The sequence below is a fragment of the Sorex araneus genome, chromosome 8, assembly GCF_027595985.1.
Source record: "Sorex araneus isolate mSorAra2 chromosome 8, mSorAra2.pri, whole genome shotgun sequence".
NCBI classification, from domain to species: domain Eukaryota; kingdom Metazoa; phylum Chordata; class Mammalia; order Eulipotyphla; family Soricidae; genus Sorex; species Sorex araneus.
Window position 1 is genome coordinate 49,543,463 of NC_073309.1, and position 24,741 is coordinate 49,568,203.

General features: G+C 55.2%; 1 protein-coding gene across 1 annotated transcript in view; it reads right to left on the bottom strand.

Moving 5' to 3' along the window:
• Positions 1–9,556: 9,556 nt before the first annotated feature.
• Positions 9,557–24,741, bottom strand: part of NOVA2 (NOVA alternative splicing regulator 2) — a 36,733-nt gene continuing 21,548 nt past the window's right edge. Inside the window, exons 3-4 of the mRNA XM_004607809.2 lie at positions 22,688–22,854; positions 9,557–10,980 (exon numbers count right to left, since the gene is read on the bottom strand). Coding sequence (XP_004607866.2) covers positions 9,898–10,980; positions 22,688–22,854 — 1,250 coding nt within the window. The 3' untranslated portion in view covers positions 9,557–9,897. The remainder of the gene's footprint in view (positions 10,981–22,687; positions 22,855–24,741) is intronic.

The following is a 24,741-nucleotide window of genomic DNA, read 5'->3' on the forward strand; positions in this document are numbered from 1 at the left end:
CTTCCTTCCTTCCTTCCTTCCTCCCTCCTTCCCTCCCTCCCTCCCTTCCTTCTTTCCTTCCTTCCTTCCTTCCTTCCTTCTTCCTTCCTTCCTTCCTTCCTTCCTTCCTTCCTTCCTTCCTTCCTTCCTCCCTTCCTTCCTCCCTTCCTCCCTCCCTCCCTTTCTCCTTCCTCACTTCCCTTTTTATTTTTTAATTTCTTTTTGGGCCACACCTGGTGATGCTCAGGGGTTACTTGAGTTGCAACCCAAGTTGACCTCGTGTAAGGCAAGTGCCCTCCCTGCTGTGCTTTCTGGTGCCCTTCCCTTTTTTTCTGCAGGCAGTTCCAGTTCCAACCCAGGCAGCAGTGATGCCAAACAAGTGCCTTATCCCTGGTCTCTCTCTCTCTCTCTGTGGCCCTGTACTGTTTCGTTTTCCTTTGTTTTGTTTTGGTTTGGTTTTAGGGCTACACTCAGCGGTGCTCAGGGGTTACTCCTGACTGCACTCAGAAATCACTCTTGGTGGACTCAGAGATCACATGGGATGCCGGGGATCGAACCCAGGTCAGCCACGTGCAAAGCAAACCTTAGCTGCTTTACTATTGCTCCAACACCTCTTTTATCTTTGTCTTGGGTTTTTGGGCCACATTTAGCAGTGTTCAGGGCTTACTCCTGATTCTGTGCTCAGGGATCACTCCAAGTGCCTTTCCTGCCATACTCTCTCTCTTACCTGCTTTTGTATTTTCATTTTCTGAGCCTGACAACTCTCTATCCCTCTCCATCCAGTTTCTGACCTTTGTTTCCTGTTTGTTTCTCTTTGCCAGTCCCTCTCCACCTTTTCTTTCTTTTTTTTTCCTCTCCACCTTTTCTATTCTATCTTTTTTTTTTCTTTTTGGGTCATACCCAGTGATGTACAGAGGCTACTCCTGGCTCATGCACTCAGGAATTACTCCCGGCGGTGCTCAGGGGACCATATGGGATGCTGGGATTCGAACCCGGGTTGGCTGTGTGCAAGGCAAACGCCCTACCCGGTGTGCTATCACTCCAGCCCCTCTATTCTGTCTTTTCATTAATTTTATTTTGTAAATGGGCCACATCTGGCAGTGCTCAGGGTTTACTCCTGGATCTTCACTCTGCACGAATTACTCCTGGCAATACATGGGGGGACCATATGTGGTGCTGGGGAGTGACCTGGGTTGGCTGTGTGCAAGGCAAACGCCCTCCCTGCTGTACTATCACTTCGGCCCCTATTTTAAATTTTAATGTCTTTATTTCTGGAGTTTAGGGCCACACCTGGCAATACTCAGGGCTTCCACGGACTGTGCTCAGGGCTCATTCCTGGTGGTACTCAGGGGACCCTGGAGTGTCTAGCCTGGCAAGCTCCCCATGGCACATTCGATATGCCAAAAACAGTAATAACAAGTCTCACAATGGAGCCGTTACTGGTGCCCGCTCGAGCAAATCGATGAACAACGGGATGACAGTGCTACAGTGCTATTGGGTCACACCCGGTGATGCTCAGGGGTTACTCCTGGCTCTGCACTCAGGGATCACACGTGGCAGTGCTTGGGGAGCCACATGGGATGCTGGCAATTGAGCACAGGTGGGCTGTGTGCAAAGGCAAGTGCCCTCCCCGAAGTACTATTGCTCTGGCCTCTCCTCCTTCTTTCTTCGTCACCCTCATGGCAGGCTCCCCCCGCCCCAGTTGAAATTCTGTGCCTCCCAGAAGAGGGTTTGTGAGACCTGGGAGTCCTTCTCCACTCACCTGCATCCTCACCCCGTCTCTGTTCCTTTCCATTCCTGGGGCCAGAGAGGTCAGGTGAGTTTGCCACAGTCACACAGCAGAGTGTAACCTCCATGCCGCTGACAGCCCGACTCCCTTCCAAGTCCGAGTTTCCCGGCATCTCCAACGATTCCTGAAAATGCCTTTGCTTGACGTTGCTGAATTCCAGACAATGCTTGAGACTCCCAGGCCAGGTCCCATGGCATCTGGGACCATTGGAGCCACTACTAAGTGCCAGGAGTTGGGACAGTGGCTCAGGGCATGTAAAGAGAAGGACAGGCACTTGCCAAGGACACTGCCATGGCCCTAGGCCCCAGACCATATCAGTGCCCAAATGCTGCTGAATGAAGGAATGAAGGAATGAATGAATGAATAGCCTTGGGCTCCTGTTTTCTCCCAGCCTACGCCATTGTTCCCGACCTTCTCTATCATCCTGTCATTGTCATTTGTCATTTTTTGATGGGAGGGGCCTCTCCAGAGACCACCTTGTGCAGAGTATCTCCCCTGTGTCAGACATCGATGAAGTGACTGGACTGTGGAATCCTTCTGGAACATTCCAGAAGGTCAGAAGAGCTTGGGGGAGGGTGTGTTCTGCAGGTGGAGATGGAGATCCCCCCGGAGAGAAGGAATCTGTGCATCTGGCCTTCTCTCCCACGCCTGTCTCTGGACCCTAAACCATCTTTCTCATACTTGGTTTGCTTGTAAGGGCTGTCCTGCCGGGGCCCTCCCGGCCATCTCCCTAATGGCAGGCTCTCAGCAGGCCCATTTCCTGCCAGGGTTCAAGGTCCAGGGCACCCTGGAGGCCAGGCCTGAACTACCACTGGGCTCTGGGGGGCTCCGCCCAGGCCTGGTTAGGGAGCCCTGCCTCTGCCAGGCACCCCAAAGTCTGAAAGAGGACCTGGAGCCAGTGTTTGCAGGGGAAGTCTCCCAAGGCGTAAGTGGGCCCCAAACTCATAGCAAACATGGCTGAAGCCAAGTGAGAGGGTGTGTGCCCAGCCGTGCCCCCCCCTGCCTGGGCAGATGGGGCGACACCTTGGAGCTGCTTGGACCCTGGAGGGCCTGTTCTGGGCTAAGGGCCCTTCTCCATCCATACCAGGGGAATGTGCTCTTGGCGCTGGGGGTAAACATCTGCTGTGTCTGTTCCTCTTTTTGTGGGGGACGGGGTGGGTTTGGGTCACCCCCAGCAATGCTCAGCATTTACTCCAGGCTCTATACTTGAGGATCACGCCTGGGGGCTCAGGGACCATAGGTGGAGCTGGCAGTTGAACTGGGTTGTCTACCTGCAGGACCAGCACTCTGCCCGTGGAGTATCTGACCCTTGTGGGTTTCTTATCTCCTGCCTGACATTTGACCCGGGGATAGTCTGTGCCACTGGCCATACCCATGTGCAGGGCTATTGCTGGCCTTGTGCTCAGGGGACCATATACTCATGAGGTGCCAGGATCAAACTGGGGTTAGCTGTGTGCAAGGAAGTATTTCTCCCCTTGTATTCTCCAGCCTAGTAACTTGGGTGCAGTGCTCAGTTAATTTTCTTTGGGGGTGGGGTGGGGTATGGTTAGGCCACACCTAGCGGCGCTCAAGGCTTCCTTCTGGCTCTGTGGTCAGGGGTCACTCCTGGCCATACTCAGAGGACCCTAGGAGGTGCTTTAGATTGAGCTGGGGTTGGTTACGCACAAGGCAAGTACCTTTGTTCCTGAAGCTTCTCTGCAACCTTCAGGAACATTAAGTGGCTGGTGTCTCTGATGCTACCACCACTCTGTCCCCAGAAGTAACAGTATTAGCTCCTGAAAGCATTCCTCAGAGATCCTAAAACCTAGTCTGGGCAGGTATTGGGCCTCACTGAACTCCACACTGACGCCCCCCCTGGGCCCAGGGGGTGCAGGTGCAGTGCTGTGCGTGGGGCAAGTGGGGCGTTGTGGAACCCGGTCTGTGTGGGGTGAGGCGATCTTGTTGATCTTGCTCTCAAGCTGGAGCTCCCCCAAGCTTGTTCCTGGAGACACAAAACACCCCCCCACCAGCTCTGGGACTCCCTCAGCCCAGAGTGCTTGGAGCCGAGTCCAGGGGCACACCCCCTCCCACCCTCCTCCCCTACGTGCCCAGAGTTCTGGGGTGGGGGGAAGGGAGGAAAGAATTTAGGATGAGGGTGGAGGTGGGGGGAGAGGTGGGCGAGGGAAGGGAATGGGTTAAGAAGGATTGTGTGATGTCCAAGCAAAAAAGACAACATTAGACACGGATGCTAGGATGGCGTTTATCGCGGCAAAAAAGGTGAAGTCGCCGAGGGAGGAGGGGGTGGGGGGCCGGGGGTGGGGTGGGGGCCATGGAAGCTATTACATGGTGCGGCTAGGTCACACACGGACACTGGGGGTGGGCGTGGCCCAGGCATGGCGATGCGGGGAGGGGGAGAGGGCGGCGGCCGGAGCTCCTGGAGGTGGGGGGCGAGTCGCTGGTCGCAGATGGAAGGAACCAGTTAGGGGGTTGGATGGAGGCAGTGGAGGCATGGCCATAGCTCGATGGTCTGGGGCCGAGAAATGGGCACAGGGCAGCAGGCAAGGAGCCCAGCCCTGGACTTGGTTGGGCCTTTTTCTCCTGGAGCTGTGGATGCCCGTGGGCCCCCAGCAGTCCTGCTGTCCCCCAAGGGTCCAAGAGACAGCGCACAGCCTGGAAGAGGCTCTAGCTGCAGCTCTCCCCGGGGTTTAGCCATGGGTTCTCTAAAACCATCCCTTTCTCACCTTTCCACCACCCCCACCTCATTCCTCTCCTGCCCCCCCCCCCGTTTGTTCATCCCACAGAAAGTGGGGAGAGAGAATCTAGGCGGTTTTGAACTGCCCCGCCTCTCCCACAATCTCAGAGTCTCCTCAGGGAATTTGGAGGAAAAACCCATTTCAGGGATGGGTAAAACGGAGTCTTCAGGCCAGACTCCACCCGTCTCCACACTTCTCCCCTGTTCCCAGCCAAGGAGGGGGGTCTTTGCACCCCATCTCTCCAACAGTAATACTGCTATCTCACGGTCCTGAGCAGTGGTGGGGGGGTGCCCTCCACAGGTGAGGGGACCCACCTTGGGATTCTCCCAAATCAAACCGGGCTGTGGGCCATGCCTCCAGGGGCCTTGAGATGCCAACACAGAGGGGGCGAAAAATGACTCCCCACGTCCCCGGCTCAAACCCAGTACAAAAGTGAGTATTTACAATGAAAGGGTGGGGAGTGGGCACAGAAAGGAGAGGGGCCAGAGGATGCACTCCAGGGGCAGGAGGCTGAGCCCCTGGCCCCGTCTCTGAAAGGTCCAAAGCCAAACAGCAGATTTCTACTGGGTCTCTCTCCTGGGGAAAGGAAAGAGAGGCCCTAGAGGGGAGGGAGGCGATGGGGCATGGGATGGGGTGCAGGTGGGGAGGCAGGGGCGGAGGGAGGAGATGGAGGAGAGGCAGCTTTGGCCCCTCGCCTCCCCCCTGCCCCCTGCCGGACACACAGTTTTCCGTGGGATGGACACAGAAAGGGTTAATTAAAAAGAGTTCGATGAGCGAGTCTGACGTCGAGTGGGGCTGGGGCAATGAGGCCGCAGTTCCTGATGGCCAGTGGTGATGGAGTCACTTGGAAGATGAAAGGTTGGTGGTTTTGGGGGGTGGGGGGAAGGGGGTGGAGAAGGGGGGAGGGAAGGGGGTTAGACGGTCCCCCCAGTTATCTCTGGGAGATTCGCGTGTCCTTGACTGGCAGAGAAGGGGTTAAAAACCAGCAGACTTCCCCATCTAGACTCACCGGGTCTCCCTCTCAACACAAGGAAGATCCCCCCAAAGCCATGGGCCCCCCCCATCTGCTCCCCAGAAGTCCTCTCCACCGTGGCAGCAAGACCACGAATGGCAGGGGCCTGGGGTTGCCTTGACAAGGCTAGCGGTGGGGGGGTCCAATTCCACCAGAGCCTAAGCTGGGGTCCACCGAACTCCAGCACCAGTTTCAGGAGCAAGTGGGGGTGGGGGACCCCCCTCCCCCGTGGGCAGCCTGGATGCCCACATTTCCATCTTCTCCATCACTCTGAGATCCTGTCCCCCACCCGCCGCCAACAGCTCTTTCCAGTGCCCACCTGAAATTGACCAACACCATCACCAAAGCATCCCAGCAACCCCTCCCACTCTCTAAACAGGAGGCCGCCCACCAGAAAGCAAGCCGGAAGTGAGAGATGGGGGTGATGGGTGGGGGGGATGTTAAGGGACTGGGGTACAAGGGGAAAGAAGAAATACCACCCAGAAGGAAGTGGTACCGTATTATTTTGAGTATACAGGTGCCCCAAGCAGCTCCAAGTCGACTCCTAGCAATTCCCTCTAAAATACTCACTCCCACCTCCAGCTGGGGCTGGCGGTGGGGCAGAACAAGATGGCACGTCCACCTCTACTTCCCTAATAGTTATTGCAGTGAGGCTCTCCCCCCTCCCCACCGCCCCAGCCCATGCAGAGATGGCTGGGGCTGACAAAAGAAGGTAGCTGGGAGAGGCTGGCTCAGAGCCCCCTCTGAGACGGGGGATGAGAAAGGTGAATTTGGCACATTGAACCCCGTCTCTTAAGTGCTTGGGGGCTCTTGTCTGGAATGCAGCTGGCACCATCCCTCACTAGCAGAGGAGGGGTTGAGTTTGTTTCCATTCCCCCACCCCGTTTTTAAAATAGATTTGTCCAAAGGAAGTGACTGGGGTTCTCCCCGGCTGGTGGAATTTGGGGGATCCAAAAGGTTAGGGATTAGCTGAAGGAAAGGGTTTTTTTTCTGTCTTTTTTTTTTCTTAAAAAGATTCTAAGAAAAACTTGGGGCAAGAGGAATTGAGGAAGGGCACCCAAATGAGCTAAGTGTCCACAGACCTTTGCAATGCCTCTTAGGGGTCTCCTCAGAGGGAGGGGGTCCTGGTTTCTTGGTTCCCCTCTTCTCTCTGAGGTTCCCTCCCCCCAGAGCGGCTCAGTTCCAAGGAAGTTTGGCACTTTTTTTTTTTTAATAGGTGGGGAAATGGAGTTGGGGGGGGGTAAAGTTGAGAAGGGAGTAGACACAGACAGAGACTGGACAAATAACAAAGGGGGCCACAGGGGCGGGGCAGGAGGAAGAGAAGGGGGGTGTCTTTTGGGAGGCAGAAAAAGGGGGGCTGTTGGGAGCTGGAGGGCAGATGGGAAGGGAATAAATGGGAAACAATGCAGCAAACACTGATTAAGCACCGATTGGGTGCTGAGAGCAGGCTGGGAGGAGGCCATTCAGTCTCTGAGATCTGATTGGCTGATGGAGCTCGAGGAGCGGGACGAAAAGAGGTGATGGTTTCTTTTTCCATGATCCCCCATCCCTAACTCCACACCTGCGTCCCTTCTGGACAAACCGTAGCACAAAACATTGAGGTCCGATTGCAGAAGGGATGGGCAAAGGAGAGTGAGTTTGGGGAAATGTGTGTGGCTCAGCACCCACCGACATGGTGGGCGAACTAGCTCGCTGAGCTAGCAAACTACCTCTCAGATAGCCCTGGCTGGTGGGGTTGGGTCCCCTGAAATATGGACAGGGAGGGTATGACACACAGATTCCCCAAGGGAAAACCTTCCAGGAGGCCCAGCCTCCAGAGACGCATCTGTGTGAGAGGAGTACTGGAGCCCGCTGAATGGGACCCAGACTCAGATGAGGGGGTACCCCATCCGCCAAAACATCTGCCGAGCCCAGGGCAGGGAGGATGCAAATGAGATGCAAATGAGCTCCATCCAGCCCCCAGCTCCTGTGGCCCAGACCTTACTAGTCTTCTCCCTGGCTTCTTCCCCTTCTCTTGGGGGCTTGGGCAGGGAGTGAGGGGTAATGGGGGGGGTCTACTCCAGCTAGATACTGCAACACCCACGTGTGGGTGGGGAGAGTGTGAAATACTGTACGGTCAGTTTGAGAGGTGCAGGGAAACGCTGCCCAGGGGGCCACGCCCCCATCTGCAGAAGATAAGTCCAAAGTGAAGAATTGATTTGGCACTCAGATCTCCAACTAGGTTCAGCCTGGAGATCGGGGCAGGGCAGCAGCGATGGGAGGGGGAGGCGGGGGCCTGTGCCCCCAACCCTGGAAGTGCAAAGGGCATGGGAAAAAGTCACCATTGTGCCCCAGCTCCAGGCCTGGGGGGGGGGGGGAAGGAAAAGCAGGTGGGAAATTCAGTGCACGGTACCTTGAAGGCTATTGCTTTCTAGGGATTTCACATTTTCATTTGGGGGTGGCTCTCTAGCAAAGGGCAGGGTTCCCCCGGGCTTTAGGGATGGGATTTGTCTCTGGCTTTCTTTCCCTCCTTTTTTTCGCGGGGGAGAGAAACGAGGAGGCTGGATTTCCCCCAAAGCCAGGGAGAAGAGAAGGGTCTGGAAGACCGAGGAGAGGGACAAATAGGGGAGAGGGTGGGCATGGGGTACCCCTCCCCCAGAGATGCTGATGATGGACAACCAGGACACGGGGTGTGGGGTGTGCCCTGCTTTGGGTTGGAGAAAGTAAAGGTGGTCTCTTGGGGGAAGGGAGATGGATGGGGATCGAGGTGGGTTTCAGCTATCCTAAAAATCACCTCAGTAGAGCTGACCACGGCCGCAGTGGTTCGGGAGCCACCCCAAACCATCTCGCGGGGCTGCCTGGCTTCACAGGCTCTTAGCAGAACATTCTAGATCCTCAGAGCCGATGGTGAAAGCACCAAAACATTCTGATCCAGCAGACGCCATTCTGGGACTCCAGCTCGCCAGAAGCCACCAAACCAATCTCACCCCTGAGACCACAGGGAATGCCATGGCCACAGAGAACCTGACCGTGGCTCCCCGAACCCCAACACCGGCCTGCACTGGCCTGACCAGACTCAAGGAGACAAAGCCACGCAGACACAAGCATGCACACGAAAGGCGGGGTGGGGGGGGAGGGCTGCATTACAGTAGTCTTCGCTAGTTTCACCATCCCTGACTGGGGAGATCAGACTCCGTGGGCTCTACCCACAATCTGGGGTCTCTCTCCTTACTCTCTTCCTGGGAAGACCCTCCACCCACCCACTCGGTGGGGTATAGGTGGAGGAGGAGCGCAGGGGGCGGGCCAGGACCCAATACAGGAAGTGCCTGCTTCATTCCAATGGCATCACCGGAAGTGACCCAAACGCTACCGGAAGTCTGTCTCCAGGAGGTCGCGGAAGTGACTTTCAGGGAAGGCGCTTGGAGGCCTCATAGGAAGTACCTGTCTCTCCTGGCATTCCAGGAGGTCACCCCTGGGAAACTACTTCCTGTGACATCCGAAGTGCCGAAGGCACCCCAGAAAAAGGGCACGACTTAGGGCCATCCCCGTGGGGACAGACACTGGGTTCCCATTTCTCTAGGAAAAGAACCCCAGGAGATGCCACAGGAAGTTGCTCCAGCTTCACAAGAGTCTTGTCCCCGGGACTGGCCCGATCCCAAAGCCACCAGCCTCAAGCCCAGAGGCACCACACCTTCCCCCATGCCGCCCCCCCCAGCCTGACAAGAAGAGTGAAAGCGCCCCCCTAAGAAGGGTACCTGCAGCAGTGGGGGCAGGAGAGGAGCTGAGAAACACTGGGAACCCTGGGGCCCTGCTCCAAATGCCCCAGCTCAGCTACTCTCCTCTGCTACCTCCAAGCGGGGGAGATGGGGTGCCCTGGGGGAAGTCACCCCTTCTAGATGACCCAGAGGCTCCCTCCCCTCCTCCCATGTGGAAACAAAATCTTAGAAAAGGGAAGGGAAAAAAAACCAACAACAACCAAAAAAGGAAGAAAAAAAAAAACAACCAAAAACCAAAAAAACCCCAAAAAAGCCTTCCTGGAAAAAAAAAAAAGGAGGGAAAGAAAGAGAAAATAACGCTTTGTTTTCTATTAAAATCAACAAAATGCAATATATACAAATATCACACAGACCTGGGCCCCTGGGGGGGGAACTGGCCCAGTCAAGCGAGGGAGGGAGGGAGGAGGGGGCAGTTCCGGGCTGGAAAGGGGGTCCCTCCCGGCCCCCTCCCCAGCCAGCACTCAATCCTGCCTATGGCTACCAGAAGTGGGGGTGCAGTCAGGCCTACCCCAGCCCTGTCCCAAGAGGCGCAGGAAGAGCCGAGCCGAGGTCAGGAGTGGGGGGCGGGGGGCGGAGAGGGGGAGGGCGAGGGGGCGGGCGGGGAGCAGGGGGGCGCGCGCGCCACGGGCCTCATCCCACTTTCTGGGGGTTTGAGGCCCGCACTCCCTGCTCGTAGGTGACCCGCTGGCTGATGAGGTATTGAGCGGCTTGCGTGGCCGCGGGGCTGCCGGTGATGGTGACCCGCCGGTTCCGGGTGCCGGGCAGGAACTCGCCCTTCTTGGAGATCTGGATGCGGGCGCCCGTCAGCTCCTGGTACTCCACCAACGTCTTGCCCCCCTTGCCCAGGATGGCTCCCACCAGGTTCTCAGGCACCGCGATCTCCACCAGCTCCTTGGCGCTCTCGGCCGCCAGCTTCTCGGCCGTCAGGAAGCCGCCGGCGGCGCCCGCCGCGGCGGCCGCGGCCACCAGCGGGCCCCCCGCGCCCCCCGCGCCGCCGCCCGCCCCGGCGCCCAGGTAGCCGTTGGCCGCGGCGGCCAGCGCGAAGGAGCCCAGCGCCCCCGGGGGCGGCGGCGGCGGCGGCGCGGCGCCCCCCGCCGGCCCGGCCCCGGCCTCGCCCGCGTAGGACGCCAGCAGGTTGGCGGCGGCGGCGGCCGCGGGGTTGGCGCCGGCGGCCACGGCGGCCAGGACGCCCGACGCGGCGGCCGAGTTGAGGCCCAGGCCCAGGGAGTTGGTGTTGTAGCCGTAGCTGGCCAGCGTGTTGAGCGCCGTGCTGATGGCCAGCAGGTCGGTGCCCGAGAAGGCGGGCAGCGCGGCGGGGAAGGCGCCCACCCCGGCCAGGCCTGCGGGGCCCAGCAGGCCCGAGGCGGCGGCGGCAGAGGCGGCGGCGGCCGCGGGCAGCACGTCGGCGGGGCTGGCGTAGGGCGAGCCGGTGGGGTTGGAGTTGGCCACGGGGCCCGCCACGTTGGCGTAGCTGATGTTGAGGCAGCTGCTGCTCTGCGGGTCTTCCTGGACCTTCTGCACGATGGCGCTCACGGCCTTGTGCACCTGCTCGGGCTCCCCGCTCACCGTCACCACGCGCTCCTGCAGGTTGATGCCCTCGGGTTTCTGCGACAGCTGCACCCAGGCCCCCGACTGTTCCATCACGGCTTTCACCGTGGCGCCCCCTTTGCCGATGATCAGGCCCGCCGTGCTGTTGGGGACGATCAGCTTGGCCTGTGGGGTGGGGAGCGAGAGGAAGAGTTTTAGGGTCGAGGCGTGGTGAGTGTCCAAGGGGATGAGTCTGCAAACCTTGTCCTGTTTCCCGGGTGTTGACTGCCCCAGATCTGAGCCTCCCGGTAGTCCCCGCTGGGTCCTGCTAGTGGGGAAAAGGTGCCAATAGTAGGGCAGCAGAGCAGGAGCAAGCGCCAGGGCACTGGCCCGTAGGTGTGAAGCCCTGGGGTTTGAGTTTCATACCACAAAACCATACAGCACTGATTAACACTACTGAATATCACGGTGATTAGGGCGGGAGAGACAGTGCAGTGGGAGGCGTTTGCCTTGCACATGGCCGGCTGCGATTCGATCCCTGGCATCCCATATGGTCCCCGGAGCACGGCCAGGAATGATTTCTGAGTGCAGAACCAGGAGTAAAATCTGAGCATTGCTAGGTGTGGCTCAAAATCACTCCCTTATCAAAGAAGAGAGAGAGAGAGAGAGAGAGAGAGAGAGAGAGAGAGAGAGAGAGAGAGAGAGAGAGAGAGAGAAGAAAATTCTGTTGACTAAAATAAAAATTAAAAATACTTTGGAGGGGGGTTAGAGAGATAGCACAGCGGGTAGGGCGTTTGCCTTGCACGCGGCCGACCCGGGTTTGATTCCCAGCATCCCATATGGTCCCCTGAGCACCACCAGGGGTAATTCTGGAGTGCAGAGCCAGGAGTGACCACTGTGCATCGCCAGGTGTGACCCAAAAACCAACCAAACAAACAAAAAAAAAACTTGGGAGGGAGCTTGCCTTGAATACTGTCTTCCCAGGTTCAATGCCCGGCATCCCATATGGTCCTCTGAGCACCACCAGGAGTAATTTCTAAGTGCAGAGTCAGGAGTGACTCCAGAGCATTGCTGGATGTGGCTAAAAAAAAATGGGGGCCAGGAGGCAGGGAGATAAAATAGCGGGTAAGGTGCTTCCTCACATATAGCTGACCTGGGTGTGATCCCGGGCACCCATATGGTCTCCTGAGCTTACCAGAAGTGATTCCTGAGCATAGAGCAAGGAGTAAGGTCTGAACACTGCTGGGTGTGGGGCCATCCGCAAAAACAACAACAGCAACAACAAAAAAACAGGTAGTACAGCTGATCTGGATTCGATCCCCGGCACCCCATAGGGTCCCCTGAGCATGGCCAGGAGTGATTCCTGAGTGCAGAGTCAGGAGTAAGCACTGTGCACAGCTGGATGTGGCCCAAAAACCTACAACAATTCTATAAATATACATATATATGTATTTTTAGGGGCTAGAGTGTTAGCTCAGCAGCCAGGGCCCATACCTTGCATTCATAAGGACCCAAATTCAATCCCAAACACCATGTGGTCCCCCAGAACCCCCAGCTGCAGCCCTGAGGGTCCTGGAGCACAAGGCCATGCAGCACGGCTTCTTTGGGCCTAGCATCAAACTGTTTGGCTGGTGGGCCCTTGGATCCCCTGAGCACTGCTTGAGAGTCTCCCCAAAAAGAATAAAAATATATATTATAGGTCTGGAGAGATAGTACAGAAGATGAAGCCTGGGCCTTGGAGGCAGCTGACTCTCGTTCCATCCCCGGGATGGAGTATGGGCCCCCAAGCACCACTGGGCGTGACCAACACATGTGTCCCACCCCAGCACAGAGCTAGAAATAGCACCTGAGCACCAGTGAACGTGAGCACCAAGGCCCCCACTCCAATATACATATAAATTCTCCCATGTTGTTAGTCTAAGGGCTGGGACACCAAGTTCCTGCAGGGGTCTTCCAGGTCCCTTTTCTATTTCTAGGACCTTTGAGAACTCCCTGACAGGCAGAACTCAATTCTCAAGGGTTAGTGGCAGACTCGGGGAACAGCCTCCATATCCATACTCCAAACCAGCATCGGGGCTCATATCATCCACATAGAACCCCCAGGCCTGCATAACGCACCATGAGTCTCACTTTTCAATTTTTTCTTTTTTGGCTTTTTGGATCATACCTGGTGATGCTCAGGGGCTACTCCTGGCCCTGCACTCAGGACTCACTATTGGCAGTACTCAGGGGACCATATGGGATGCCGGGGATCGAACCCCCCCTTGGCCACATGTAAAGCAAATGCCCTCCCCCGAGGTACTGTCCACTCTGGCCCAGAGTCTTGCTTTTCTTTTTCCCTTTTGGCTCTTGAGGTTACTCCTGGCTCTGCACTCTTGGCGGTGCTCAGGGGACCTGATCCTCCTGGTCCTCCCTGAGACAGGGTCACCCGTCACCTCTCTGTTGTCACCTTAGATATTTCCTGCTACTTCCAGGGAAATTCTAGCACCAGATTATGGCTATGCTTCGAGACTGAGTCTTCACTGGTATGGGGGCCATACCCAGCAGTGCTCAGGGCTGACTCCTGGCTCTGCACTCAGGGATCACTCCCGGTAGGACTCGGGGGACCATATGTGGTGCCAGGGATTGAACCTGAGGTGGCTGCCCGTAAGGTAAGTGCTCTACCCACTAATCTCTCTGGCCCTAGAGACCTAGTCTTTAAAGAGTTCATTAAGGTAAAGCAAAGTGGGGCCAGAGAAATAGTAGAGCAGGTAAGGTGTTTGCCTTGCATGTGGAGGACGCTGGTTTGATTCCCAGCACTACATATAGTCCCCCAAGCACCAACAAGTGGTCAGCTCTTTTTTTTTTTTTTTTTGCTTTTTGGGTCACATCCGGCGATGCTCAGGGGTTACTCCTGGCTTTGCACTCAGGAATTACTCCTGGCAGTGCTCGAGGTACCATATGGGATGCTGTGAATCAAACCCAGGTTGTCTGCGTGCAAGGCAAACGCCATACCCATTGTGCTATCACTCCAGCCCCAACAGTGATCACTTCTGAGCAGAGTCAGGAATAAGCCGTGAGTCTCTCTGGATGTGGTCCCAACCAACCCTCCCACCAAAAAAAAAAAAAAAAAAAAAAAAGGAAAGAAAAGGTTAAGTTCGGGGCTGGAGTGATAGCACAGCGGGTAGGGCATTTGCCTTGCACGCGGCCAACCCGGGTTCAAATCCCAGCATCCCATATGGTCCCCTGAGCACCGCTGGGAGTGATTCCTGAGTGCAGAGCCAGGAGTAACCCCTGTGCATTGCCAGGTGTGACCCAAAAAGAAAAAAAAAGAAAAGGTTAAGTTCATGAAGGGGGGAGGGGGTTGTCCAAATCCAGGAAGACCAGTGTCTATATAAGACGAGACGACGGACAGGGGAGGTGCCCCCAGTGACAGAGCTTCTGTGTGCCTTGTGAGGGTCCTTGACTTCGATCCTTGGCACTTCATGGTCCCCCACAACACTGGCTACAAACCCTTCCACCCCCTGGGTCTACTTAGTAGGCCCTGGGTACCCTCGTGATTCAAAGCCCCAAATAAAACAAAAGTGATCACGGCATGTAAAGGATGAACTGTAGGAGGGGCTGGAGTGATAGCACAGCGGGTATGGCATTTGCCTTGCACGCAGATAACCCGGGTTTGATTCCCAGCATTCCATATGGTCCCCCGAGCACCGCCAGGAGTAATTCCTGAATGCATGAGCCAGGAGTAAACCCTGAGCATCGCTGGTGTGACCCAAAAAGAAAAAAAGATAAATAAAATTTCTAAAAAAAAAAAAAGGTGAACTGTAGGAGAAAACAGACATTCACTGCAGATTAGAGAGACCCGGAAGAAAGCAAACCGGCTCCCTTGACAGCCCGATTGTGACAGAGGTTTCCCTTGATGGTCACATGCTGTGACAGGAGCCACAGCACACCTACCTTACTGTCCTAGTCTTTAAAAAAAAAATCAATTCACATTTTGGGGGCCTCTGTGCGCAGGAATCACTCCTGGAAGTGCTTAGGGGATTATATGTGGTGCCAGGATTTGAATCCAGGTTGGCTGTGAGCAAGGCAAGCGTCTCCTCAGTCCCTGATTTTTTTAGTAGCATTTATTTCTCCAGCTGCCTTTTAATTTTTTTGGTGGGGGGGACCACATCCAGTGGTGCTCAGGACTTACTCCTGGCTCTGTACTTAGGGATCACTCCTGGCAGTGCTCAGAGCACCATATGTGCTGGGGATTTGGACCGGGGTTAGCTGCATGCAAGGCAAGGGCCCTATCTCCTGTACTATCTCTCCAGCCCCATACAAAGGAATATCATTCGGTGTTCAGTTTAAATAAATGACGTGCTATTTCAGGATCCCACCTGGACAAAATGGGCAAACCTGGTGCTGAGTGACAACAGAAGGGGCCAGACTTGGAAGAGCTTAAGAGTTCACGGATGGAAGATCCCAGATGCAAAGCAGAAGTGGGTGAATCTACCACCCCCTTTTCAGAAAAAAAATTACTCAGCTCCACCATGCAACTCTACCGTCTTTTGCGGGGGGATAAGCACAGCTAGCAGTGCTTAGGGCTTACTGCTGACTATGGTCGGGGGAACTGCGGGTGCTGGGTATTGAACTCAGGTCGGCGATGTGCAACGCAGATGCCCTACCGTGATACTCTCTTCAGCCTGGACATCTTTTTTTTTTTCGTTTTTTACTTTTTGAGTCACACCCGGAGATGCTCAGGGGTTACTCCTGGATCATGCACTCAAGAATTACTCCTGGCGATGCTTGCTTGTGGGACCACAGGGGATGCTGGGAACCAAACCCCGGGTCGACTGCGTGCAAGGCAAATGCCCCACCCGCTGTGCTATTGCTCCAGCCCCGAAATCTACCTTTTGAAATAATAAGAATGAATGAACCAACGGAAGAGGCTCTCCCCGAGCTGCCTCTGAGGCTACTGCCCTGCCGCCCCTTTCATCCCGACAGCACCCGGCCAGGGGGAGGTACTGCTTACTTTGGTAAACATTTAAGTTTTAGGCTCAAAAGAGTGGAGCCCAGGCTTTGTATGTAGTGGGGCTGGATCTGACCCCTGGCATCGCATGGCTCTCCCCTGAGCACCAATGGGAGTGACCCCGAGCAGAGCTGGGAGAAGCTCCCAAGCATCACCAGGTGTCCCTCAGAAACAAAACAAGACTGATCTATAGGGACAGGACGAAGGTTGGTGGGGGCGGTGGTGACTTGGGAGCATTGAGGGTGGGAGCTAAGAGCATCGAAGTCTCTTTTTATTGTACATGTGATGCCATGGATTGGTCCCAGGGTCTCCCACACACACACATGACAGATGCTCTGCCACTGAGTCCCATCCTAGTCTGAAGGGTCCTTTTCTTTTGTCTTTTTGGACAGTACTCAGAGTTACTCCTGGCTCTGTGCTCGTGAATTACTCCTGGCAGTGCTTGGGGGTCCCTATGGGATGCTGGAGATCAAACCCCCATGGGTCCACCACATGCAAGGCAAATGCTCAGCCCACTCTGGCCCCAACGAGGTTCCTTCTCGAAGTGATGAGATGTGAGGAGGCACTGCTCTGAGTATAATGAAAGCCACTGATATGCACACTTCAGTTTATTTTTGATTTATTTATGTTTTGGCAGTACCAGAGAGAGCACCCTGGCTTCCCACAGAGCATGCCTGGCACAGATGGCATGCTTTCAGTGGGGCATTGGATCTCTGTGTATTACTGCTCAATAAAACTCTAAAAACAAATCACTGGTCAGAGAAGTTGCCCAGGGAGCAAAAGCATATGCTTTGCACGCAGAAGGCAGTTTCCATACCAAACACCTCATGGTCCCCTGAGCACGAGCCAGGGGTCAGACCAAGTTGAGCCTAGTGGAGCCCACCCCCACCCCAAATATTTTAGTATGTTGGATAATACACTGATATATAAGTTTCAATGAAATTTTGAGTCCTCCCAGATACAGAAAGGAACAAACTATATCAAATAGGAACATCTTTGGTTTCAGGTAGATCCCATATCCTAGGCCCTACCTTCTGTTTTGGTGGGGGGAGAGGGGGCGGAGGAGCCAGGAGCCACACCAGCGGTGCTCAGGGGCTATTCCTGAGTTTTTTGCTAGGAATGGCCCTTGGTGGTGCTTGGGAGACCATATGTGGTACCAGGGAATCCTGGTCAGCTATATGCAAGACTAGCCCTTTAACCTCAATGCTCTCTCTCCAGCTGGACCCTGGAGGAAAAAAAATTATTTTGTTTTGGGGCTACACCGGCGGTATTCAGAACTTACTCCTGATTCTGTGCTCAGGGATTACTCTTGGCATACTTGGGGGACCATATGGGGAACGGACCAAGTTGATGACCCTATCTATTTATTTTGGGTGCCATACTCGGCAGGACTGGAGCGATAGCACAGCGGGTAGAGCATCTGCTTTGCACGTGGCCGACCTGGGTTCAATTCCTCTGTCCCTCTTGGAGAGCCCAGCAAGCTACCGAGAGTATCCTGCCTGCATGGCAGAGCCTGGCAAGCTACCCGTGGCATATTCGATATACCAAAAACTGTAACAACAAGCCTCACAATGGAGACATTACTGGTGCCCACTCAAGCAAATCTATGAACAGTGCTACAGTGCTACAGTGTCACACCCGGCAATGCTCAGAGATTACTCCTGGCTCTGTATTCAGGAACCACACCTGGAAGAGTCCAGGGGACCATATGAGATGTCACAATTGAACCTGGGTTGGCCACGTGCAAAAGCTTGAGTAGGAGCGTGTTTCCTAATAGTGGAAGCAGAGCTGGATAGTACAGTGGGCATAGTACTTTCCAGCCCCGACCCAAACTTTTAAAACTGTGGGTTATGGCCCCCTCGAAGATGGGGAAAAATCTGTCCACAATAAAATTTTCTTTTAAAATTGAATCGCCCTGAAATCCAAAGTCATAAAGTTTTTCTTGAGTTTCAGTCATTCAGTATTTGGGCACCCATCCCTCCATGGACCAACGTCTTCAGTCTCCCTTTGTGGCAGACAACTTACTTTTCTTCCCCCACCCCTTTTCCTTTTTTTAACCAAAGGTTTCTGTTTTTTTCTTTTGCTACACCCAGCGATGCTCTGGAATGACACCTGGCCCTGTGTTCAGAAATCATTCCTGGTGGTGGTCAGGGGACCCAGTACTGAAGATTGAACTCGGGTCGGCTGCGTGCAAGGCAAATGCCCTATTCACTGTACCATACGGTCCCAGTAAAAAGTTTCTGAATGATCAAAAATGAAAAATGATTTCGAAATCCAACACATTGAGGGGGCTGGAGCAATAGCATAGCAGGTAGGGCATTTGCCTTGCACGTGGCCGACCCGGGTTCAATCCCCAATTCCCAGCATCCCATATGGTCCCCTGAGCACCGCCAGGAGTAATTCCTGAGTGCAGAGCCAGGAGTAGTCCCTGTGCATCGCCGGGTGTGACCCAAAAAGAAAAAAAAAAACCCACCACATCGTGAAACCGAAGTGTTTCCGGCAGCACTCAACTGCACTACATTTCACATTTCTGATGGGAACAAGTTGAAAGCAGCAGCCCTGTCCTAAACAACTGCTCTGAGTTTGAGAGCAGGGCTGGCGTGGGAAAGGATGGGATGAGGGAAAAGTGGGAGTGGCAACGTTGAGGGGGCGTGGCAGCACTGAGGAGGCGTGGCAGCACCGAGGGGGCGTGGCAGCACTGAGGGGGCATGGTAACATTGAGTGGGCGTGGCAGTGAGTTGGGGTGGTCGCCTCCCTCCACCCCCAGCCAATGCAGAGACTCCACTGCTGCTGTTCGCCCATCGTATCAGACAGGCCTTCCCTGACCACTACAATATCAGACCTTCCGTTTTATTTCCTAGATTCCCCCGCGGCCACCCACACACTAACATCCACCCAGAGAACAGCTGCTGAATGGCCTTGTCACCCCGCAATCGCTAACGGAACTCCTCTACCCAGTCCTCTCCCTGCTCCAGCCCTTGTCTGGCCGCTTCTACAAAGCACATCCTGGACACTGGAGTTGGAACTAGGCTAGTGACCGGCATGAGAACCAGAAGTGGCACCTCTGGGTGGGGGCCTGGAGAATTCCTGGGGGGAGCGTTGAGTGTTCCCTGGCACTTCAGCACTTCAAGAGCATGGCATCGGGGCTGGAGTTATAACACAGTGGGTAGGGCATTTGCCTTGCACGTGGCCGACCTGGGTTAGACCCCCAGCATTCCATATGGTCCCCTGAGCACCGCCAGGAGTGATTCCCGAGTGCAGAGCCAGGAGTAATCCATGAGCACCGCCGGGTGTGACCCAAAAAGAAAAAAAAAAGAACATGGCATCTTTGAATTCTGGAACCGACTGGCAGGCCCGGTTAGCTAAGAATCACGGGGGTCCACCCACTTGAGCGAGCCTCCTCCCCACCCCTGCAAAAAAGACATCAGGGGTCAGGGAACTAGCTCAAGAGCTGGAGCGCCAGCTTTGCATACAGGTTTCATCACAGATTCCACGTGGTCTCCTGAGCACTGCCAGGAGCAACCCCCAAGCACAGAGTCAGGAGTAGCCCCCAAGAACCACTGGGTGTGGGTCCCAAACCAAAAGAGCCTCTCAAATCCCCAATAACACAAAAATTCCCAGGCAGGAAATGTTGGGCAAACTAGTAGGGGGAGGGAAGGACAGCGTAAGGAGGAAGGAGAGGTCTGGCCTGGGCCACAGAGCCTGAGAAGGAGCCTGTGGAAGTGTCTGTGTTCCCCAAGAAATGGTGAAAGCAAGGCTAGAGTGGTAACACAGTGGGGAAGAAGCTGGCCTTGAAAGGGGCAACACAGGTTTGATCCCCAGCACCCTGTTAGGTTCCCTGAGCCCCACCATGAATAATGCCTGAGCACAGAGTCAGGAGTAAGTCCTCAGCAGCTGGGTGTGCCCCCACAAACAAAACAAAATATAAACAATTCACTTCAGGCTCAAGGAGATCATAGAGGGTCAGCGTGCATGCAAGGCCACTGTGGCCAATTCCGGTTGAATCCGCAGCATGGTCCCCTCTGAGCATCACTAGCTGTAATCCTGGAGGCCTCCAGAAATACCAGAGTGGCTGAGATAAATCCTGGCACTGCAGGGCCCGGGTGGCACTATATCGTTGGGTCCTAGCCCCGTGGTCTGATTGGCTGAATATTGTTAGTGTTGGATCCCAGCTCCTGTGGGTACCACTTAGAAGGCTCCCTAAAAGTCTTTAAAAAGTTGGGGCAGGAGAGATAGTCCAGTGGGTAGGGCGCTTGCCTTGCACACAATCTACCTGGTTCAATTCCCCAGCACCTCCAGGAATGGTTTCTGAGTGCAGAGCCAGGAATGATCCCTGAGCATCACTGGGTGTGGCCCCCAAAGCCACAGAAACAAAGTGCTTTTATTTTTTTTTATTTTTTATTTTTTTTTTGCTTTTTGGGTCACACCTGGCGATGCACAGGGGTTACTCCTGGCTCTGCACTCAGGAATTACCCCTGGCCGTGCTCAGGGGACCATATGGGATGCTGGGATTTGAACCCGGGTCGGCCGCGTGCAAGGCAAACGCCCTACCCGCTGTGCTATCTCTCCAGCCCCAACAAAGTGCTTTTAAATAAAGTTAACCAACTGGTGCTTGCTTTAGCAGCACATACACTAAAGCTGGAATGAAAGAGGAGCTTACCAGGGCTCCTGCACAAGGCTAACGTGTGAAAGTTACAGAAGTTATGCAGTTAATCTCAGGGACTGCAGGTGTGTTTCAAGTGATAGGGCACATGCCTTGCACACATCCTTGGTTTGATTCTGTCCCCTCAAAACCCCCCAATACCCCCCACAAAACAACAATAAAACCCTATCAGTCGATTTCTAATGTCTCTGGCTTCATTTAAGATACTGGGAAGATGTGGAAATACCATGTCCATGTTCCCAAAGGGCCAGAGCAACGTAGAGCTGCACAGCAGCTGCCCTGGGGAGGGCTCTGTCTCTCCCCTGTGGGCCCATGGGCCCCCAGCTGGCATCTTTCCTCCCTGAGTGGTACTGCAGTTTCTCGTCTCTGTTTTGGCCTTGTGTCCACACTGCCAGGAAAAGGAAACTGAGGCTCACAGAAGCAAAGGGACCTCAGAGTAACAAAGCCAGCCCGGGGAGGCAGGCAGGGAGTCTCTGCATGCCAAAGGACCATCAGGATCACAGCATTTCTTGAGAACTTTCTAGGCATCGGGTGATTTTTCAAACATCCCAGGCCACTCACCACTGCCTGCTGGCAGCTAACACGAAGCTTCTTGTTTGGGGATAAGAGAAACCCCAAATCACTCATTCTAGGGCCGGATGATAGTACAGGAGGGAGGGTGCTTGCCCTGCACGTAGCCAACCTGGGTTTGATCCCTGGCACCCCATGTGTTCTCCTGAACCTCTCCAGGAGTAATCCCTGAGCACAGGGCCAGGGTAAGCCTGCAGCACTGTCAAGTGTGGCCCCCAAAACAATCCCCCCACCAAAAAAAATCAGTCTAAAGCAACATTTCTCAACCTTTTTTTCTGACTGTGGCACATGTGTGACTTTGCTTACTTCCTGTACCCTCCATCCCATCCTATCAATTTCCCCCCTAGTCTCATGCTATGAGACCCTTTATAAGACTTTCATCTGTATCCCCTTTGGAACATCCGGGGGGGGTCACAGGGGGCTACATGTCTAGGAGCACACAGGTCAGAAGCATCAGAGTAAGAATCAACTCAACATCTCACTCATGAGCCTGACCCTTCAGCACCTCACCTCTGGAACTCTAACCTGCCAGTGATAAGGTGGGAAACAAATCCTGCTTCTGTCATTCCTCACCAGCGTCACTGTGGATTGGTGGGGCGGAGAAGGGGAGGGGCAAGAGGCTCAGGCTTAGGTGTTGACCCCATTTTCCCTGTGACACGTACAAGTTCTTGAAGATCCCTGTCCCCTCGTGGGTGCTACCAAGGCAATAGGAAGAGGCAAGGCTGCCCTGGAACCCAAGGCGGAGACGAGACTGGGACCGCGGCGGGCAGACGCTTCAGCACCACGGACAGCGGCCCCGCTCCGCCCAGAGCCCTCAGCCGTTTTGGGGAGACCCACCAATCAAAGAGCAGCATTCTTGCAGGGGCTTTCGACCACCGTTTCTCTCAGAGCTGGGGGTGGGGTATTTAAATCCCTCCCATGGGCAACAAGGATTCCCTGATATTCCATCTCCCTTTCACTAGGGCCCTCTTGTGGCTTCTGGGGTGCCTCTCAAGGGCTGGGGGCATCTCCTCTCCTTGCGCGGCACCAGGACGGGGATTGAGTGCGCAGCCAGATATGCGTCCCCCGCATCTCTGCCCCCCTATCTGGGTCAGGGCAGGGCTGCCGGGGGCTTCGCTGCAAGCCCACCTGCCCCCGTGCGCACCGTGGCCATGGCAACTGGAGAGGACCCGACAGCCATTGGTCCGTTCTCTGCCACGCCCCTTCATCATCACGGCTTCCCTGTAACCAAGGCAACCGGCAAGGGGCTGCCCTCCTCCTTCTTTCCTTCTCTCCTGGAGAGGGCAAAGCAGGCGCGGCGCCTGCCCCACCTTCTCTCCCGTGAAGAAAAATCCGATTTCTCCCTTGTGGTGGCTCTGCTCTTACTCCCAGAGAAAGGGAGTCTTAGAGGCCATTGCTGGGCCCATTTGGTTGGGGCCTGGCTGTCACTGAGGTCACTTCTGGGGGTACAAGAAATGGGAGCAGGTTGCTCAGAGACAATGGGGTGAAATGGAAGGAGAGGACTTAGAGAATTCCCGGATGGAGGAATAAATAAGGGGCCACGGCCCTAATTGACCATCATTCTCTGCCACAAGCGCATCCCAAGAGTTTCCTGGGCTGTCTCCCCAACAATAGTAACCAGGACTATATATTTGAGAGTAAGGGTCCCACTGAAACCCAGCGCTGACCTGCTTGGCTCTGTCGGGGTTCATCGTGGTTTGGGGTTGAAGGATGTTAACCACCTCAGGCTTGGTCATTGCTTGTGGGATTTCTCGAACCTTCTCGGCTATAAAGCTGTGCACAGCGTTCAGGGCCTCTGCCGTGCCCTGCACCAGGCATACTCGCTCTGTCGTTCCTGTTGAACAATAGAGAAAGGGCAAACATCAGGCAGGAATAGGGACACTTTCTTTCCCTTGGCTTTGGGGTCACACACGGTGGTTCTCAGTGCTTACTCCCGGCTCTGTGCTCAGGAATCACTCCTGGGGGTGCACAGGGGACCCTAAAGGGTGCCGGGGATAGAAGCCGGGTCAGTCACATACAAGGTAAACATCTCATCTGCTGTGCTATTGCTCCAGCTTCCAGGAATGGGGACACTCTTGAGAGAGAGGCTCCGTTTAATGGAAAAGAGAACAGAGGTCCACACAGCAGACTGATGGCCCCAGATCACCAGGGAAGCCCCAGGCCAGCTGGCAGGGGCTCCCAGGCCCAGGCTGGGTAGCTGGGAGAGAGCGTGGCATGGCTGTTTGGCAATCTGCACTTCATGGCCCTCCCCGAGAACCACCCCAGGGGATGGAAGAATGATGCTTAAGTGCTTTGCGATGCCCACAGCAGCCCGGGTAGGGCAGACAGGGCTCAGCTGCCTCTTCTCCGCGCTGGCTGGCTCCCGGTTGCTTTGGCAACCATTCACTCGGTCGCTCCCCCCTTCCTTCTAGAATGGAGAGCTCAGGACTGCAGCGGTTGCCACAGTAACTGGAACCCCCTTATCGGTCTGGCTGGCCGGGTCCTCAGCCCACCCCCAGGGGGACGAGGGACGAGGCCCCGTTGCCATGGCAACTCCTGAAAGCCTGCAGCGAAGGCCTCTAGGCTTTTGGAGAGGATGGAGAAGGGCTGGGGGATGGGGGAGCCAGGAGAGAGGTCTAGAGGCTGCCTGGACCCACCAGATGGAGGGCCATAAGGGGGCGGGGCTGGCCGAGTGCTGGCGGAAGAGCAGAGAGGGTCGAAGGCAATTCGTGGAAGAGCGGGGATGGGGGGAGCACCCAGAAGGGAGGGTGGGTGCCGATGCAGTAAATTCTCCAGAAATTGGAGATCATGGGGCTGGAGAATTTGGTATAGCGGGTAAGGCGCTTTTCTTGAAAGTGGCCCACCTGGGTTCGATTCCTAGCATCCTGTATGGTCCCCTGAGCACTGTCAGGAGTGATCTCCAAGTGCAGAGACAGGAGTAACCCCTGAGTACCACTGGGTGTGGCCCAAAACCCAAAAAATAAAAAAGAAAGAAACTGGAGATCTGGGCATTTTTCTTGTTACTTCGAGTGGGCAGGGGGGAGACAAGCTCACTTGGATGGGGTTGTGATGTGTGTATGCGGGACAGTCTGGGTGACAATGTGACAGGTGGCTTGGGATGTGGTTTGGGAGAATGGTGAGCACCCGTGTGGCCAGGGCTATCCAGATCCTCTGGTGTGTGCAGGAAAGCCAGAGCTCAGGATGGCAGCCTGGCTGGGACTCTGGTCTGGATGCTGGCCAGACCCCCTGTTTGTTGGAAAGACCTACAGAGGGGTGTGGGGAGGGCACCCCTGTGATGATCAAAGCCACGAAGACCACTTGTGAGCCTGAACTGGAGAATGTGTGAGTGTGAAGGGTACCCGGATGTGGACACCCGGATGTCTGGCAATGGACACTGATGGTGCGCAATGACAGGATTCCATGTTAAAACTGGAGAAGTGTATATGCGTGTGTGTGTGTGAAAGAGTGACTGTGTGAGAGTGTGAGTATGTAGTGTGTGTCTGAGTGTATGACGTGTGTCTGTGAGTGTATCATGGTTGGAGGCAGCTCTCCCAGAACAGGCTGAGGGGAAGGTGAGTGTTTGGCACATCTCGGTGTGTGTGTGTGTGTGTGTGTGTGTGTGTGTGTGTGTGTGTGTGTGTGTGTGTCCCCGGGTGACAGGCTGTCTGCAGCGCAGAGCCGTGAGCATCAGAGTCTGAAAGACCTGGGTGTGTGCCAGCCTCATGGTCCTGTCTGGGACCTG